The sequence below is a fragment of the Punica granatum genome, chromosome 6, assembly GCF_007655135.1.
Source record: "Punica granatum isolate Tunisia-2019 chromosome 6, ASM765513v2, whole genome shotgun sequence".
In the NCBI taxonomy this organism is placed as follows: Eukaryota; Viridiplantae; Streptophyta; class Magnoliopsida; order Myrtales; family Lythraceae; genus Punica; species Punica granatum.
This window is the reverse complement of record NC_045132.1, coordinates 23373680-23392174: the sequence shown is the minus strand read 5'-3', so window position 1 is coordinate 23392174 and position 18495 is coordinate 23373680. Positions and strand designations below refer to the sequence as shown.

General features: G+C 41.6%; 3 protein-coding genes, 1 long non-coding RNA gene and 1 other non-coding gene across 7 annotated transcripts; 2 read left to right on the top strand and 3 right to left on the bottom strand.

Moving 5' to 3' along the window:
* The first annotated feature begins 1382 nt into the window (after positions 1-1382).
* Positions 1383-6051, top strand: LOC116210913 (U-box domain-containing protein 6-like). Its single transcript, XM_031545052.1, has 6 exons — positions 1383-1604; positions 2546-2638; positions 3061-3246; positions 3332-3439; positions 3535-4730; positions 4982-6051. Exons 2-6 carry the CDS (start codon positions 2588-2590, stop codon positions 5820-5822), a joined length of 2382 nt encoding a protein of 793 aa, XP_031400912.1. The 5' UTR covers positions 1383-1604; positions 2546-2587; the 3' UTR covers positions 5823-6051.
* Positions 6052-6275: 224 nt separating this feature from the next.
* TRNAK-CUU lies at positions 6276-6348 on the top strand. The gene has a single exon. It is a non-coding gene; the product is annotated as a tRNA-Lys (tRNA).
* A 202-nt stretch (positions 6349-6550) lies between these two features.
* LOC116210914 lies at positions 6551-8045 on the bottom strand. The gene is made up of 2 exons (XM_031545054.1): positions 7898-8045; positions 6551-7785 (listed from the first exon to the last, which is right to left on the bottom strand). The coding sequence occupies exons 1-2, from the start codon at positions 7967-7969 to the stop codon at positions 6907-6909; spliced, it is 951 nt and encodes a 316-aa protein (XP_031400914.1). The 5' UTR covers positions 7970-8045; the 3' UTR covers positions 6551-6906.
* A 1295-nt stretch (positions 8046-9340) lies between these two features.
* On the bottom strand, positions 9341-11110 carry LOC116210394. The gene is made up of 2 exons (XR_004157493.1): positions 10276-11110; positions 9341-9814 (listed from the first exon to the last, which is right to left on the bottom strand). It is a non-coding gene; the product is annotated as an uncharacterized LOC116210394 (long non-coding RNA).
* A 555-nt stretch (positions 11111-11665) lies between these two features.
* LOC116210752 lies at positions 11666-17799 on the bottom strand. Of its 3 annotated transcripts, none has more exons than XM_031544786.1 (10): positions 17542-17799; positions 16095-16796; positions 15678-15798; positions 14779-15583; positions 14258-14477; positions 13934-14140; positions 13439-13612; positions 12855-13046; positions 12636-12749; positions 11666-12159 (listed from the first exon to the last, which is right to left on the bottom strand). In XM_031544786.1, the coding sequence occupies exons 2-10, from the start codon at positions 16785-16787 to the stop codon at positions 11833-11835; spliced, it is 2853 nt and encodes a 950-aa protein (XP_031400646.1). In that variant the 5' UTR covers positions 16788-16796; positions 17542-17799; the 3' UTR covers positions 11666-11832. The 3 variants fall into 3 exon arrangements, with proteins under 3 accessions (XP_031400646.1, XP_031400644.1, XP_031400645.1); XM_031544784.1 differs by having other exon boundaries at positions 16095-16882; positions 17542-17798; XM_031544785.1 differs by having other exon boundaries at positions 16095-16882; positions 17655-17796.
* Between the last annotated feature and the right edge of the window lie 696 nt (positions 17800-18495).

Below are 18495 nucleotides of genomic sequence, written 5' to 3'. Positions count from 1 at the left end.
CACGATCAGTTTTGAACTTAAGAAATGGCACTAAAAATATTGAAGTATAAGTGCAAGAAAAATTAATTTATTAGAAACACTTCAAATAAATGTTGTTGACGTACGGTAAATGAAATTCAATATTAAAAGTTAATATTTGAATGTACCTTTTATAAATTCTCAGAAAACATGTTGTTTGCCGAGATCGGGTATGAGTAGTAAAAGAATCTTAAATAATTATTTGCATGAATTTAAACATCTCAAGAGTTTCTGATCGCTTGTACACCGCACACCTATATAATGCCCCATGCCTTATTCTATAGATGCAAATTTTTTTCCTTTCGATTATAAAGAAGGCCATGGACATAGTACAATTCTACAGATGTAAATTAACTTCTATTCACACCGTAATATGTAAAAGAAAAGGAGATTTTCATTCAATTCATTTATTAATTTAAATATGCAAAGCGAATATGATAATTTATCAACAAAATCTCATAGATCGTACAGTAGTTGAAAGTTTAATTTCAACATAGACAGCAAATGAAAATTTTGCATCTCAAAAAGATCATGGACTTCATTTCTCAACTTTATAATGGACGTCCCCATTTTATCAAGAAAATAGTTAAATACTCGTGGTGCCTTTCTCTCTCCCCCAATCATCTGATCTGATGATATCCTCATGAGAAGGGATTAACTTAATACCTTTTTAATTACGAAAGTGAGAAGGGCATGATTGTCAATTGAAATGTATTAATGACAGATCTGCTAGCCGACAAACGTGGAGGTCGGCAAGTGTCGGCCGGTCACCGGGGAGACAAAAGTGGCGGAATTTTGCATTCCCCCCTCTTCCCCGCAAAAATCCATTTTTTTTATTTCCTAAATTTTAAAATTATCGATCAAATTCAACAGCAATTTTCAATTTTTCGCACTCACCCATCAGTAATTTTCCGTTTTTCCACCAACGTGATTGATTTTGAATGATTCGAATTTATTTCTTTTAAATAAAGTTTAAAATTTAAATCTTTTAAATTAAAAAAAATTCAGCCGAGAAAATTTTATCATTTAGTTAAACGATTCGTCCTCAAATTGAGAGAAAATTTTAAATGATCCTATCTCATATTGAAGTGACGAAAAAGAATTAATAAAAATTATTTAATGAAAAATAGTTATAGTAATTATTCGAATGATTAGCATCAAATTTTTTATTTCATGCAATTTAAATGGTATTTTTTCACATCGGAGTTAGGGTTACTCAATAAATTCTCACGAGCTGAATTAGTCCCGGCCTATTCTATTTTCAGATATTATAACATACGAACGAAAAAAATTTCACATTTTTCCATCTCAATTATTAAATTCACAATTTTAATTTAAAAAATTCATATATTCCTCTGCCATTTATTGCCCCACTTACAAGGAAAAACAAAAGCTCCATAGCTCTCTGAGCTCCATCCCACATCTTCCCTCTGTCCCTCCACCAGCATGAACCAATCCCACCGAGCGGAGCAACTGATTTGACGCTCTGAATCCACGAAAAGCTTAAGCTTTGATCGGGTTGGCCATCTGGGTGCTCCTGTAAATGCTCTTTTATGAAGCCTCCGTGGCCATTTCCGCATTTCCCGGTACTGATCCACCTCCAAACCCTAGCTTACTGCTCAGAGATTCACTCCATTTCCGGGGGAGAGGATCTCTGTCGAAAATGGGAGCTCCTTAATTTAGTTGTCTTTCCTTTGCCGCGTTTGAGGTTGTTTCTGCTCACGTGGCCGATTCACCTGTTCACGGTTGGATTTGGCTCTCGGGGATCCGATTTTTGTGGATAAATTTTTTGGTTTTTTTTTTTTTTTGGTAATGAGGAATTCAAATGCTCAAACAGGGTGTGATTCCCGTGTTTGCGTCTCAGTTAAGATCTCAGCAGCTGGGGACGTCGTTTTCAAATTCCTCATTTTTAATTAGGAAGCTCCTTAGTTTTTTCTAATCTGCCTAATTTGGATGTGGAACTTTGAATGGTATGTTCCTGTTTTTATGTCCTTTTCGGGAGATTAGAGCTCAACCTGTTTGATGAAATGTTTAAATCAGCATCTCAATTTTCCAATTGTTTATTTATGTAGCATGACGTTTTAGATGCATCGGATTTCTCCCGATGTGATCTTGGAACAGCTGTAGACATCTTCCCTGTTTGTTTGTTTATATTGGTCTTTCTCTGGTTTTAAATTCTCGGTGTCTCCATTTGTCAGATAATTCCATAGCCTGCTGCTTTCTGGGTTGCTTGGAAAGAAAAATATCCAATTTGATATTGCCTTTACCAGAAAATTAGACCCTTTTATTTCCCCCCCCCCTTTTTATGGGGTTGTAGATTGGCAATGGAGCCGAAAGGGTATTGAACTCAGATCAATTAGACTTGACGGGCTTGTTCTCTCCTTTGTGTATGTGGATATGAGTTTTTTGTGGAATTAGTGTTTCTAATCGGTTGACGCAGTTGTTGTTTTCTTGAAATTTGTTGGGTTCTCATAATTGCAAGCCTCTGTTTTGTCATAATAATGTTAGTGCTCCCTCTTCGTTGCAGACTGCATAAGCTCATTAGTAGGGTGCAACGTGAGCGCAAAACATGGACATTGTTGAAGTTGAAGAAAGTCTCTTTGCAGCGAGTGATGCCAAGGTATGGTTGAGAATAATTTGAGTAGATGCAGTGAAGGAAATTTTCCAAGAACATGCCAAAATAAACTCATGAGTCTGGACTAAAAACATGTGAGCAAGACAACAATTGAATAGATTCACCCGATTGTTGGAGATTTTTGAAATGCCATATTTCTGGCTGAATATTAATTTTCTGAGGACCAGGACTTGTGCTCTTGGAAAATAAAAAAATCCCCATTGCATATCAAAGATATGGTGAACTCTATGGCTGCAGTTTATCATTTCTCTTCCTAGTAAAAACTGAGATATAGTGTGTATGTTGCTGGATTGCATGTCAAAACTGTGGGAAGTTTTGATCTACTTTTCGATAGGATGATTTTGCCAATCTTCCATGTGCTGTTTTAGATTTAGGATGTTAATTTATGGAAGTTGTCGCCTTTTCAGTTACATGGAGAGATGTGCAAAACCCTCTCGATAAGATATTGCAAGATACTGGCAATATTCCCTGAGTTGGAAGCGGCAAGACCTAGAAGTAAATCAGGTATTCAAGCTTTGTGTTTATTGCACGTGGCGCTGGAGAAAGCCAAGAATGTCCTTCAGCATTGCGCAGAATGTAGTAAACTCTACTTGGTATGTGTTCTTCCATTTGGTTCATAATCACAATTCAATTTGCTCCACAATGAGAACTAATTTGAATCTTTACTACCTAATGCAGGCTGTAACTGGGGATTCTGTTCTTCTAAAATTCGAGAAGGCTCGGTCTGCTCTAGTGGATAGTCTCAAAAGGGTGGAAGATATTGTGCCACAATCCATTGGTTGTCAGGTAGAATCACCAAAAAAAAAAGAGCGAGCGTCATGTGTGATTTTCTGTTCTCGATATATGATATTTACTATTTTCTTTCAATTATGTGCCTTCAGATCTCCGAGATTGTAAATGAGCTTGAATCTGCTGTGTTTTCGCTGGAGCCATCGGAAAAGCAAATTGGGGAGGATATAATTGCTCTGCTCCAGCAGGGACGAAAGTTGAACGAGTGCAATGATAATAATGAGCTTGAGTCTTTCCATCAGGCTGCTACTAGGCTAGGCATCACATCATCTCGGGCAGCTCTCGCAGAGAGACGGGCTTTGAAGAAACTTATTGAAAGGGCTCGGGCAGAGGAGGACAAGCGCAAGGAATCGATCGTGGCATATCTGTTACATCTCATGAGGAAATACTCTAAACTTTTTAGAAATGAGTTCTCTGATGATAACGACTCTCAGGGTTCTACTCCCTGTTCTCCCACGGTTCAGGGAGCCTTTGAAGAGGGTGGGCCTGGGGGGATTCACGCTTTTGATAGGCAGCTGTCGAAGCTCAGCTCCTTCAACTTCAGGCCTAGTATCAGGAGATCGGGCCCCATCCCACCAGTTCCTCCTGAGGAGCTGAGGTGTCCAATATCATTGCAACTTATGTATGATCCTGTGATTATCTCTTCAGGGCAGACTTATGAGAGGGTCTGCATTGAGAAATGGCTGAGTGACGGACATAATACCTGTCCGAAAACCCAGCAGAACCTGGCCCACTTAGGTTTGACTCCGAATTACTGCGTGAAGGGCCTAATTACCAGCTGGTGTGATCAACACAGGGTTCCAATGCCCGATGGCCCTCCTGAATCACTCGACCTTAACTATTGGAGGCTTGCTCTATCTGATTCCGAGTCTGTGAACTCGAGGTCAATTGATAGTGTCAGGTCTTGCAAGTTGAAGGGCGTGAAGGTGGTCCCGCTGGAGGAGAGCGGGACCATCGAGGAGGAAGGGAATGAGATCGAGATCGAGAACGAGAACGAGAAGGAGAATCTGTATGAAGAAGAGGAGGACCTGGGGCTTAATGGCTTAGAGAGTCACGAGGACCTTCTTGCGGTTCTTAATGGAGAGGGGGATATGGTGAAGAAGTGCAAAGTGGCCGAGCAGGTACGGCGAATGCTGAAGGACGATGAGGAGGCGAGGATTTTTATGGGAGCAAATGGGTTTGTTGAGGCCCTCTTGAAGTTCCTAGAGTTGGCGGTCCATGGTCGGGACCTCGTGGCTCAAGAAGTTGGGGCTATGGCGCTGTTTAATCTTGCTGTTAACAACAACAGGTTTGTCTCTTCATTCCTAGAATCACCAGAAATTTTTCAATTTGACTTCGCCAATTGTATGTTGGTTTTGATTCAATAATCATACTAATGACATCGAAATTAATTTGATTTTCTAGGATTCACTTTTTTCTTAATGAGCTGAAGATGGCTAGTCTTTTATGGAAAGATAACTAATTGATCGATATTTTTCTTGATAAATGTGTCAAAGTTTTAAACTAATTCTTATCTTTTATGTAATTGTTTTCCTTCAGAAACAAGGAATTGATGTTATCAGCCCAAGTGATCCCTCTGCTCGAGGAAATGATCTCGAACCGGAACTCTCAGGGGCCTGCAACGGCCCTGTACCTTAATCTCTCCTGCCTCGAAGATGCCAAACCCATAATCGGGTCTAGCCAGGCCATTCCGTTCTTAGTCCGTCTTCTGAGGGACAAAACTGATCCGCAGTGCAAGCTTGATGCTCTCCACACCCTCTACAACCTTTCCACCTACAATGGAAATATCCCCAGCATACTGAAATCAGGCATTATCCCTGCCCTCCAGTCCCTCCTGGCGACGTCTGAGGACCACAACTGGGCTGAGAAGTCCATCGCTGTCCTTGTCAACCTGGTGTCAAATCAACCGGGGAGGGACGAGATGAGGTCTAGCTCAGAGCTCATCGCCACGCTCGCCACCGTCCTTGATACGGGGAGCCCTGCTGAGCAAGAGCAGGCCGTCCTCTGCCTCCTGGTTCTCTGCAGCGGGAACAACAAGTGCATACAGATGGTCCTGCAAGAAGGGGTCATCCCTGCCTTGGTGTCGGTCTCGGTGAACGGGACGACAAGGGGGAGGGAGAAGGCCCAGAAGCTGCTGATGATCTTCCGGGAGCAGAGGCAGAGAGAGCACTCCCCTCCTCAGGTGTCATCCCAGCGAAATAACCACCAGCCACAGCAGCAGCAGCAGCCGCCGCCGCCACCACTGCCCGAGACAAGCTATAACAAGGCGATGGCGGCCTCAGAGGGGAAGCCGTACTGCAAGTCGACTTCGAGGAGGAAGATGGGCAAAGGGTGGAGCTTTCTGTGGAAGACCAAGAGCTACTCTGTGTACCAGTGCTGAGGATCGTTGTAAATTTTCCCTTTTTTCCTTTTTTTTTGGCTCCTTCCGGCTGTCATATTACCTTTTCCCTCTTCTTCCTCTCAAAGGGCACTGTCAGGTGGTAATAGATATAAGCTCGTAGCTGCCTTTCTATTTGACTGAGGTTTTTGGTTCCTAAGAGAAGTGTACAGTACATACAGAGCTCCCCCCTTCCATGTATGTAATCAAATGCATTTTTGTTCCCCCTTCATCTTTGTCAATTTTTTGGTCTAAGAAACTCGCTGGAAACGCTTAATGCATGAATGGGGATTAATTGTAGCTAGTAGTCACTAGGTTGAGTTGAGGACGCTTGCGTTATTGTCAAAAAAACAAATTTAATTTTTTTTTTTTGGTTAGAATTTGTGGAGAGGTTTATTGGTGTATGCCATTGGGTGCATTTATACTTATAAAGTTGGTTGGGTACATCAACAAAAAGCCCGTCTAGCTCAGTCGGTAGAGCGCAAGGCTCTTAACATTGTGGTCGTGGGTTCGAGCCCCACGGTGGGCGCTTCATTTTTTGCGCGCACACATTTTTTTTTAATACTTATTTCTGGATAAGTTACGTTATTTTTTTTTTTTTATTTTTTGTTAATTTTATTTCTCTTATTGATTTATCATTAGTTATTATTAGACTTTATGTGCACGCCCCTCTATTTATATAATCAAAGTTAGTAATTGGACTGACCCCATCCATTGAATTTCCCATTCTGAAAAGCCAATCCCAACCAATTATATTTGATTTGAAGCCATTCCTCTACTCATCTGGGGTCCATATCCCTCTCTTCAAACTTGACACAAGTAAAAGACCAATACAAGAAACATTAAAAGAAACTCGTCTTTGTTTCGAATATGTACACGCGCATTATTTTCCCCACGGGACTCTGCACTAGAAGATCTGATACTCGCCAACCAAGGTCATGTCTGAGGCGAGTTCGCCAATTACATCTAAAAGATCATGCCAAAAACTATATGCTAATAATGTAACCCGATATAATAAACAGCAGACTTTCCTAGCTAGACCAGTGTATGGAGCAGCTCGAACCATCGGGCTCCTTTTCCCCCCGTTTCACACCGGCTTCTTCATGTGCCATCCCGATTCAAACAAATCCAATATCTGGTCGTCCTTGGTTGAACCCTCCTCGGTCGTCAGAGAGACGACCTTCTCCTGCTCCTCCTCCTTGCCCTCTTCCTTACTGCTGGCGTCTTCTAGTAATGTTATCTGCTCCCCATCATCACCTTCCTTTATTAGTTCGACCTTATGATCTTCTGTGTTGCCTTCATCCAGCAGCACTTCCTTGTACGTGCCTTTCGGGGAGATGTTCGCACAGTTATCGCTGGTCTTAGGTTTGATCAGCAGAGGTTCGACCGACGGGAAGAGCTCTTTTCCCGCCTCCTTGTCGTGTGCTGACCCTGGGCAATATTTATCAGAAACAATTCCTTCATTGGCATCTGCTGATCTCGAGTCCATTGGGATATCCTTTTCTCGTGCGGCGGTATCCCACCCCCATTTAGAGAGCCAACAATCCAACCGTGATGTGATATGGGATGATGCCAAGTTCAGGAATGGGACCTTGTGGATCAATGAGAGCAGTCTGCTGACCATCTGCTCGGCCGTTTCCGGGAAAGTTTCCATGGCCCTGACAAGTTCGTCGACTCTATCAAACACGAAGGTTGATGCAGGGAAGTTTTTCTCAATCCCGCACTCGACAGCCAGGATCTGATCATCCACGCAGGTGAGGATGGACAGGCACCAGTTCTTGATTTCGCGAGCATACGGGTCCACAGAAGTGGTGAGTCGCGCCGACTTTCTGAATAACAAACCCGACAGGCCGTTATATTCCTGGGCTCTGGTGTAGACCCGGTGGGTCGATGAGAGGATGGACACCGCACATGTGTGCAGAGGGAGCTTCCTTGCTCTCATTTGCGAAGCCGGCTGCACGGGTTCCTACAATATCCGAACACGTTAGAAAAGAATCCGAGGAAAATAATTCAGCGTAGGTTTACGTTTATTATCTCGCGCATACACAAAACGAGTAGCTTCGCGCGAGATTACGTACCTTATAGAAGAAAGATGCCGCAAAGTTTAGAATGAACCAGAAAGTCCTCATGATGAAATTGACAACTCTCATGGCAATGGTGAGGAAGACGAATGGGCAGAGGTGAATGAACTTCGAAAGTTTTGTGGTGGCAGAAAAGCTAATCAGAATATCCAAAAGTATTACTGGAAATTAAAAAAAAATAAAAAAAAAAATCTGTTTTTTATTTTAGCAGAATTTGCGGTTCTTTTTGCGGTTTTGGCTCTGTTACCACGTTTATTCGAGTTTGCCATATACATAGGACACGTGGCAACCAGAATTGTCAGACTATTTTTTTTGGGTTGTTGGCTTTTTTTTTTTAGCGATAAAATCCTTTCAATCCATTTGGTTCAAAAGGCTCGACGTTTGTTCTACTTAAGTAAGGTCTCGGATTCGAGTCATTGTGAATACAAAAAATTCACGCTGGATGAGGTTTACCGATTGGATTGGATTAGTCACGGTTCAATTAGATTTCCGAACACCAGAGTTCAGATCAAAAAAAAAAAAAAATCTTTTCAAATCCTTTCCTTGATTGTCTACTGCCACTGGGTAACTTCATCATCCTTTCAGGAGCAGATCGAAGTGAAACGGTTTCGGTGAATGACTATTGTTGATTCATGCTTTCGATTTGTTATTATCTCGGTAATCTTTTTGTTGGTTTGCGCGTGCCTCCGGTTTTTCTACTTGTTTTCATGAATTACATCGAACAAAATTCATCAAGCCTAAGGTTTGGCCTTGTGTAATATATGTGTAGACACGAAAAATTTCATGTGTATTATAAATTGCCACCATATTATTACTAATATATTAGTGCCTAATCAAATAAGGTACTAATATTTCGGGATTCGATGATAGACAAATAAAGCGTCACGTGCCCGAATGATTTGACACATTAATATGTGGATGTGTCATCCACGTAAGAATTCGGTCCTCTCGAAGCCTTGCCGAACCAAAGGACCCCAAGTGGGACACATCGGATTCTAGCCCAAAGGCCCCGGTGGTTCCACGAAGCTCGCTCCCTCGACGAGACCAAGCTACACCAGCCCTCGCTCGAGTCTCTACATCGGATCAAGCCCCAAGGCCACGGTGGTTCCATGATGAACATCCCTTGACGAGACCAAGCTACGCAGCCCTCGCTTGAGACCTCTCATCGGATCCAAGCCCAAAAGCCCCGGTGTAAAAAAACATCATTTGACGAGAACAAGTTACGAAGCCCTCGTTCAACATGTGAAGGAGAATCAGAGGATTTCTATTTACTTGTATTTTCATTTGTAAATTTCCAATTAGAGATTGTACCCACAAAATTAAACATATAAATATTTGTCGGATTATTTATTGTCTTTTGCAGTGACTCAAAATTAGCCGCGCACAATATGTTTTGGTTTTATGTCGAGTGTCTCTGTAGACTAAAAGAGGCAACGGATATTAAGATCAATAAACCAATTCTGCAGTCGCACTTAGATATCAAAGACATTTACTGATAAAACAATCAGTGGAAATAAAACAATACAATGCTTTAGCAGCAAACTCGGTTCCGGACGAGATTCCTCGTCCCATGCCCTTTCTCTATGGACTCGAAGCTATCATAGCAGCACTGCTATCAGCTCTTTCTTCGATCTTTCTTGTTAAATGTCTAGAGTACTTAAGACATCAAGATCGCGTAAAAGTAAAAGAAATCTTTTATTGCCGGTAAAGATGAACTTGGGCTGATGATAGAACCGGTGTTTTGATCATCGAACCCACCTAGGAACTATGACCGGCTTCTGCCTCCGACTCCGCTCTCCATATGCAGCCACAGGTACTTCAGTTCTTCAGCGACCAAAGGCAGAGTCATGTAATCTGCGGCGCCGAGCCTCAAGAAGTTGTAGACCAACGAGGAATGGTAGCCTGTCCACAGCACTGAACCAAGATAATAAAGAGTTTTTAGTATCTTCTTAATGCATTGGATACATCTGCATAAAGCTTCAGTGTTACATCAGTGACCCTATATACTTTGGATCCCATGAAGCAATCGTGCCTCCAGCATTTCTCGTAGCTATCTGAGTAAGGGAATTTAAAGATAGCGCCCCCAAAGTAAATTAGTTATCCATCCTACCCACATACTTTCTATTTATTACATTTTAACCCTTTCTTATAGTCGGCCCATGACAACATCTGACGTATAGGAACCTTAAGAAAGTTCGAGGTGCCGACTACATCGAAAAAAATCGCGTCATTCATCGAATAAATAACTCTCAATCTGCTCAATAACTTTCGACTTATTCGCTTATCTACATCTCTCGTACGTCATCAGCTCTTCCCTCCTTCCCTCCCTCGAGGTCTCCCGTTCAACCTTCTTCTTCAACTGATTCGTAACTAACCTTTAAAATAGTCGACCTATTAAGAGGAGTTTTGAGTAATTAGATGCGCCCGGCACCAAAAACACTCAACTGATGACCGGGATGTGCTGGTTGTCCTTTCGGCTTTGGTCCATAACGTAGTCTAGGATCTTGATGCTCGAATCCAAGGGGCGACCGGCATTGGCGAGCACGATGTTTATGTTGGACCCTTCGGCACTGAGGGCTTCCACTGCCTCCGTCGCTGAGCTTACTACGGCCACTATGAAGCTCAAAGATATGCAGAAAGATTAATGCAGTTAGGAACCATTTCACCCTATTGAACGGCATGGTGGTATATATGCGGTTCAAAAACACGCGTCGGACCCACCTCGCGTGCAAGCGGAGGGCCAAAGTAAGCGAGAAAAAATTGTTCGGAATGTTCACACCCAGAAAAGTTTGATGCTTATGAAGTGCACGAAAATTTTCATCCCAAAAGCTATATATGTGCTCTTATGATGATAGTGTGTGTTCCATCCGATGTGCGTGTTATTATCTTACTATATGCCGACGGTAATCTAATGAAAATCCGAAGTTTTTATATCTGTTAAATAGAAAAATGCTTCCTTATAATCGAAAAAAAAAAGAAGAGAGAGAGAACATAAATAGAGGCGTATCTTGATATTGACAAGTAAGCAGTTGCGCCTTGGTGTTTTGGCGCGTGACAGGGTTGTAGTCGCACAACATGATCTTGATCTTGCTTCGATCGACTGCCGGAGTGACCCAATTGCTTTGATTGCTCATAATCTTCTCATCGGTATTGTCCTCCTCCTCCATCCTTTCAAGCTTAGATTTTCTTTCGCCCGAGTTGGATAATAATCGGAGCAGAAAGGAAGTAGGAGAAAGGATTCGGTAGGCCAGAAACATGGGGCCCACCTGCCAAACATCTTGGAATTGGAACTGATATAATTTCTCAAGAAAACGGCCCAACCAACGGAGTACAGTGCACTAACACGAATTCTCATGTGATATAGATTTAGTTCTTGTTAGTAAAACTTTTACGATCATATTTAATTCTTGTCAGTAGAACTTTTCATATTTGTTGATTTTCATTTTACTAAGTCTATGGGAAGACTTGCAGTTGCAGTTAGCCAGCAATCCGGACTTACTATTCTGCCCATGCCAAATATCTAGCAAGCACAGCTGACTGTGCTTTGCCTAACAATCGGTATGCTGTCATAATCAGCACACAAGAGCATGTAGAAAGGGCAAGCCCAAAGCGGCCTGCTATTTTTCATCCCGAACCCAACATTCCACTCTCTATCGACCGTTCCATTAATCGATCAACATACTGAAACAGATAGAACGTTGCTATGAATCTTTTACAGATTCGGAAAGATTCGGCACGAAAATTAGTTAAAATTGGACGGTGACAGATACAAAAGAGAGATCCTCATCATTAAGTTAATATCCATCCTCATATACCGATAATACCGACCAAAGTGATTAATAATTACAAGGGGACATAAAATTAAAAAAGATAAAGTAAATTATACAAAACTAAGAATATCAGACAGAAGTGGTGGCGAAGTTCAAATGAGACTATTTTCCATCTTTCCATACTTCTCTAAGGAGCTGATACCTCACAACCTTTCGACCTCCCTTTCCCTTCAGCATCCAATCGGGTGGGTCTGAGGCAGGAGAAACCCGGCCATTGTCAAGGACGATCGAGGCTATCGGTGAGTCCAATTCATCGAGCTCGTCGTCGCTCGTGTATGATTTTCGCAGCACTGAGGACTCGCTTTGAGAAAGACTCTGACTACTTCCGATGGTGCTGTAAAGCGTAGCAGCAGGAGGTGGAGTGTACTGAGTCGGGGACGCTATGTATGGGATATTTGATATCGACTCATTATCAGCATCAGGATCGTCCTAATAGATAAGAAAAGAGGACAGATGAGTTGAAAGTAGTTCGAGAAGACAAGGCAATGAACTGATTCTGATATAATTTCTAAGACCGCATCCAATAGGAAGCAATAGAAAGAAAATAGAATGTGCATAGCGAATCCCACTCCGAGTTCTCTCCTGTCCTCAGCATCAAACGAAGCATAAATAGTGCAGTGGCAGTGAAAGGTGACAGGAAAACATTCATATGGTCGGGTCAGGTTGTATATTTATGTGATTGGACTGATTATCGAACCAGTCCAATTTGAGTTTCTTGGTGTCCAATTATTCATGTAAACTACCTGGAAACCGTAAAAATCATTTTTTTTTAGCATGGAAAGGATATTTTTCTAAATCCACAGCTGGTTCCATAGTTGAATAAGCCAGTGGAATTGGGTCGAGATGGTTAATGTGCATAACTATATGCGGTCCCATAGAGCCAGTATTATCAGGGATGGACTTACCTCAGCGTCAAGGGCCTCGAGAACTTGCTGTGGGACTGGTTCAGGGCAAAAATCGTCAGGGACAAAATTATAAAGAACCCTCTTGATCAATGGTACACCAAATGCAGGGCAAACCTTCAAAAGACGATGCACATGTCAATTGAAAGGAAAAAAAAAAAAGGATCATGAAACTAGCGAGAGACAAGCTAGATAATCAGTTGATGTTGTAAGAAATGGAACCTCTCTCCGTGTGCTTCTATCTGCAAGCATTTCAAATGGAAGCATCATGAGATCACTCAGTGCATTAAGCAGGTGAAAAGCTTTAGAAGATGAATCAGAGTCCTGGTTTCTGTTATCGCCATTTGGTTCTACATGAGAGTCGTCTTCATCTATACCGAAAAGATCACCAAGCCATCTGGACCAACTCCCAATCTGGAATCACAGAGACGATAGACTTATCAAACTTTTATGCTGTGACCCCAAAAAATAAATAAATAAGGCCAAGATAGTGATCGAGAAAAATGGATAAAAATGTCATATTACTTGAAAGTTGTATAAACAACTCTCATCCCGAAAAAAGCACATCTTTCAGGCAAAGTACTTTTAGATTTAACAGAGGTATTAAACTTCAGGTTGTTCCTTTCTGAGAAGCTCTCAGGCCCAAGTGCATGTCTTATTTTTTATGACGAGCAACAGCAATAGCACAACAGCAAAATTCCTTTGGCAATAGAAGTATGAGTTAATAAGCACAAGAGATACCAGAAGGTGTATGCCAAGAGAGCTTGGAAAATTATAGGAATGAAAGAAGAAATGGAATTGCTTACTGCATTTTTCAGCTGCGCACCAGCCCCAAAACCCGATTTTCCAGCAGGGATTGGGAGAACTTTAGAATCGGTTATTGGATCAGAAACAGGATCTGTTGGCATCTCATCAGCGGATTCACGAAGTATAGCATTGAACATGGCCACATCTAGCCTACTCACCAACTGCTCCATCACCTATGAAGGCCAAAAAAAGGGGACACCATAGCGTCAGTTTTGCAGGCTTTGGATAGGAATACCAGATTCCAGAATGTTTCCAAATGGTGAGTTAAACATGCTTCTGTAAGCCTTCATGCCCCTAACCATGAATTTATATTTCTAGCAATCTAATTGCTCGCATTACACCAAGTCCAACTCATCCATTAAAAACTGACATGGAATCAATCAGGATTGGCTACTGAATAGATTTGAAACACATGAGAGAGTGCATGGGTCTTGTTTGATAATCTTTTTCAGAGAAGAGGGCCAGGCAGGAAGATGGCAGGGGCATATGCTTACCAGTCGAGCGAGTAAAGACAAGCAAGCGCAGTCATGACCTCCTGCACGAACAGGGCAAAGCCTCTCACAAGCATCCTTGAAAGCTTTCTTCCATAGCTCAATGGAATGGGAACCCTGTTCAGCGTCACCCAATATGTGCTTCTTACCATGAGATTTCCTCGAGTTTGAGCCTTTCGCAGCAGAGCTTTGCATGTGTGGAGTCATTGTCTGGAGGGAGGAGGTAGGGGAACGGAGAGTGAATAATGGTTTTTGAATTTCAAGCTATCCTCTTTATTGGAAAGTAGCTAATCAGGAGAAGAGATATTGACAGTGAATTTGTCTCACCTGCCACCAAACAGACTCTACTATACGGGAAAACATCCAAGCTTCGACCCTCTCCAGTGCAAGAGTGAAAATTTGGGGATTCTCCCAATCATCAGCACGTCCAGACTTACCAGGAGAAGACTTGGTATGGAGTTCTCCATTGCCATTAAATTTGGATTTTTTGGCAGCAGAGGTGGCTATAGCTCTCAGCACAATTGCATTCGATAACCAAAAGGTTAACCTACATAAAAAAGTAAATCTTTTAAGCCCAGACAAGTAATAGATCAGACTGCAAAAAGATTTGACTCTTTAAGATTTCTACAATTTAAACCAAACGTACATTCACATTTTTGAATAAATGAGCAAAATTCTAGGCAACGACCTCCACAAATAGTGAATAAGATTATAGGTGAATCAATCCAAAGAATTAATATTCAAATGACATCAGGGACATTCACTCAGTAATGTCCAGTTAATCCTTGATCTGAGATGGCAGCAAGATGTTAAAGAGACAATTGATTCTCAAAGGAGCTTAATTGTACCTGGGCACATCGTTCCCACATGCCTTGGAGACCAAAGCTAATCCCGAGACCACAGCTCTAGCAGCACTTGCCCTCTTAGCGGGGGAATTGGTTTGGCAAGCATGGAAATAAAATCTAGAAAGACGCCTAGCAGGAGAGTGGATCTTATTTGAGGAGCTTCCATGTTCAGCAACAACTGAATAGAGGCTAACCTCAAGGGCAGCAGCTTCTCTCAGCTCTTCCTCGAGCATAGCAACTTTAGATTCCAATTTTGCTTCATTGTTAGATGCTCTGCTGCTTGTTACTGAACTCGAAGCAGCTTTTCGACCAACTGGTTGAAGAAGGGTGTGGCTATTTATGAGTTCAGCATTTTCAGATGTTGCAGATGGCAAAAACGTGGATTTCGCACGTTTTAGTGCATTGCTCTTGGCAATGTTGCTCTGGTCACCAAGGGCACCTTTCCTTAAGGTAAGCTGCTTACTTGCAGCACGTCTTGAAGTATCCAGGATTAACAATTCATCTTCTGAGAGATGTTTCACTGCCTTTGATGTCTGTGATGAATGTCCATTTTCTTGATGCCCATTTTCATCCTTTTCACTCGAGTGACCACCAGTTAACTCATCACTGCTTGCAGCCTCCTGTGGGCTAATCCTGTTCGGCATCCATGTATTCTTGTAATTTTGAGATGTGCTTCTTGCATATGTGTCATGTAACTCTGGGGTACTTTTTTTTCTTGCATCTTCACTAGCAATACTCTCATTGGCTGCTGTGTGCTGCTCAAGGCTTCTCCTGTAATTAGTGGAGAACTCCTGCTGACCTTGCATACCTGTGAGCGAGGATGGACAAGGTGAATTCCTTGTACAGAGCTTCATATCAAATGGAAAATTTCTACAGGACAAGGCCAAAAAAAAAAAATTAACCTTTTAGGGAGGTGTCACTTTTATGGTTGTGTATTTTTCGGTCTAAAGACTCGGTGCTTGAGAGTGGTAGATCTTCCCTATTTGTCGTTGCTTTGCCCTTTTTAAGTTTTTCAGCGTCTTCCTGCAGGCCAATTTGAGCAGCTCATTTAATATCAAATCAGTGATTTGAGAAATAGAAGGAACTTCCATGGAATAAAATTAGCCAGTTTGACGTGTTTCCATGGAGATAACTATGCAAATCTGTTGATGGTCAAATAGCTCTTTCGACAAAAGCCAAACGGCATTTGCAAAGGCTACAAACTTTTGAAAATAGCAAAGACACCAGCAGCATACAAACTAAAGAATCTCAGAAGACTAAGCACTGCTGTCTGCTCCTTTTGGAAACTAAACTGATATAGCATAAATGAATTTGATTACCTCATCCTTTTGAGGCAGGGAGGCCCCAGCAGTATCAGAAGCAGCAGAAGAAACCACTTGAGATGAATGTGTGGAAACATCATCATCATCGGTGAATGATGAGATCTCAACCTCATCATCACCATCATGACCTAGAGCTGAAACCGATCCACTTTCACCCTTTTCAAGCGAGCCCTCCTTGGATAATCCAACGTTGGGTGAAGAGCTGGAGCTATCTCTATGCAATGGCTCAATGCTAACATAAAGCAGAGGCGGTTGTCCAGCATTCCTCAAGCTCTTCTTGCAGTTCACAGAAGTGCTTATGTTAACGGTTTCTCTACTAACCCCATATTCAGCCAGGTTTATTGCTGCAGATCCCCACAGTTGACCTTTCACCGTCCTGTCCCTTAGAGATTCATACAACTGAAACTCCAAGATATTCTTCTGGTAACTTTCATGGGTGCTTCTTTTCTTCGAAGCTTCCCGGTACAAAGTAACAGGAAGCTTGAAGGATTCCCCCATTTCAATCTTTCCTTCCCCGACACTGCATCTAAAGGATCCCGAACTCTGATCCCCGTTCTCCCATTGGATCAACAAGAACTGAGGCGATTTGGACTGGCCCGAGGGCCAGGGCTTGATCTGTTGGACACAGACAAGATACTCAACCTGGACCGAAACACATTTTCGGCTCTTCGATCGCAAACCAAGAACCATTTTTTTTCCCTGAAAAGGAAAAAAAGTAGGTCGGCAGACACTTCAGTCAATCTAAGTACCCCTCATTGCAGAACTTCTGCATGGACAATTCAATCCTGCAGATCACCCACTGAAATGTCAATATGCAAATACACATATAATGAAGAAAAATAAATTCAAGATGCTCTGTATGGACTCAAAAGCAAAAGTGGATGCAGATAAGCAACCCCAGAAGAAGCTAATTCAGATATGGGTCCCTCTACATAAGAATAGAGGACTATTGAAGAGGCATTTGGGGATAATTGGATTAGCTCATCATAATGATTTATATATGCAAGAAAGAACCCAAAAAAAAAAAATCCAACACTTTTAGATGCACAGGGAAGCAAGATCACCCTCACAAGTTAAGAACCCAACGAGGATAAGAATTAGGAATTAAGAAATCACCTACCATCCCCCCATTCACTCTACCTTGATAGAGAGAGAGAGAGATGTGGAGCTTACAGTGAGGTATTTCAAAAGAAAATGAAGAGTCAAAAGGGAAGAAAAAGTGAACTTGACCAACTCAGCTAATCGAACCCACGGTTTTTCTACGCCAGAAAATATGATAAGGAGACATGGATTGGAGGTAACGAAATATAGAGATATATATATACACATACATACATATACGTATAGAAAACAAAGAATTCAGTAAAGATCGATAAGCCGATTAAAGAAAAGGCCTGACGATCAGTGAATCCAAGAACAGAGAGCAAAAGGACAAGCCACCCACTTTAGCAAAACCATTTAAAAGATGGGAATCCGCAAGCGACGCCTGATCCCGCAGGAAGCTCAAGAACAGAGTCCGAGAGAGAGAGAGAGAGTAGGAAGCAGGGAGAGACGTGCATTATGTTCCTTTCAAGTGAATCGGTGAAGGGCAAAACAGCTGCATCATCGACTATGGCAGATGAGGAGACAGCGAAAGAAAGGAATGAACTTTTTCTTCTTCTTTCTCTCTCCTGATTTTTTTTTTTTTTGGGGTCGGAATCTTCGGGGCTGACAGACAATTCCTTTCACCGTGTCATGTTCTTTTCTTTTCTACAGGTCGCGATGAGTTTTTTAAGAATGAAAAAAGGAAAATCTGAAAAAGGAAAGAAAATGTTGCAATGATGAGGATATTGCGCCAAACGTCGTTGACAAATAATAATCCCATTCATTATCGATACGGCGAACTTTGGGTAAGTTCTAATCCGATTAGATAACTTTGGGTGTGTTTAAATCCGATACGATTCTTAAGGGTCGACTCTACTGCTAAGGCCCGGTTTTGAATCGGGTCTCGTCTCGGGCGATTGATATCATTGCGGAAAACCTTCAATATGTGAATTTATCATGCACTTGAGATTTCACAAAATGAATATATTATTATTGAAGCTTTTTGAAAAAATTATACTTCCGATTTTTTACCTTTACTTATTTTTTTATTTTCATAATTTTTTAAATTTTTTTTTATTTTCGTCTCATATACTCTTCTATTTTTTATTCTACCATGAACTTTTTCATCAAGTGTATAAAGTTGGATCTAGATGATCCGTGTCAAGAAAAATTATCACATTTATATTTTCCTCTTCGTTGGGTTTGCTACAATTCTTCAAAGCAAAAATACTGATTTTATTTATTAATTCGAAAAATCTTCTGTTCTTACTTGATTTCCCAACACATTTTTCTCAACTCCCCTCCGATTAGAACT

What these genes read in the sequence shown, in the direction of transcription:
- LOC116210913 (XM_031545052.1), top strand. Translation starts at nt 2,588, where the DNA reads ATGGACATTGTTGAAGTTGAAGAAAGTCTCTTTGCAGCGAGTGATGCC. An exon ending in AATGTAGTAAACTCTACTTG is followed by an intron (nt 3,247 to 3,331) that starts GTATGTGTTCTT and finishes TACCTAATGCAG; the next exon opens with GCTGTAACTGGGGATTCTGT. An exon ending in CTTGCTGTTAACAACAACAG is followed by an intron (nt 4,731 to 4,981) that starts GTTTGTCTCTTC and finishes GTTTTCCTTCAG; the next exon opens with AAACAAGGAATTGATGTTAT.
- LOC116210914 (XM_031545054.1), bottom strand. Translation starts at nt 7,969, where the DNA reads ATGAGAGTTGTCAATTTCATCATGAGGACTTTCTGGTTCATTCTAAAC. An exon ending in CGGCATCTTTCTTCTATAAG is followed by an intron (nt 7,786 to 7,897) that starts GTACGTAATCTC and finishes CGGATATTGTAG; the next exon opens with GAACCCGTGCAGCCGGCTTC.
- LOC116210752 (XM_031544786.1), bottom strand. Translation starts at nt 16,787, where the DNA reads ATGGTTCTTGGTTTGCGATCGAAGAGCCGAAAATGTGTTTCGGTCCAG. An exon ending in TAGAGTCTGTTTGGTGGCAG is followed by an intron (nt 14,141 to 14,257) that starts GTGAGACAAATT and finishes TCCTCCCTCCAG; the next exon opens with ACAATGACTCCACACATGCA. An exon ending in TCGAGGCCCTTGACGCTGAG is followed by an intron (nt 12,160 to 12,635) that starts GTAAGTCCATCC and finishes CTTATCTATTAG; the next exon opens with GACGATCCTGATGCTGATAA.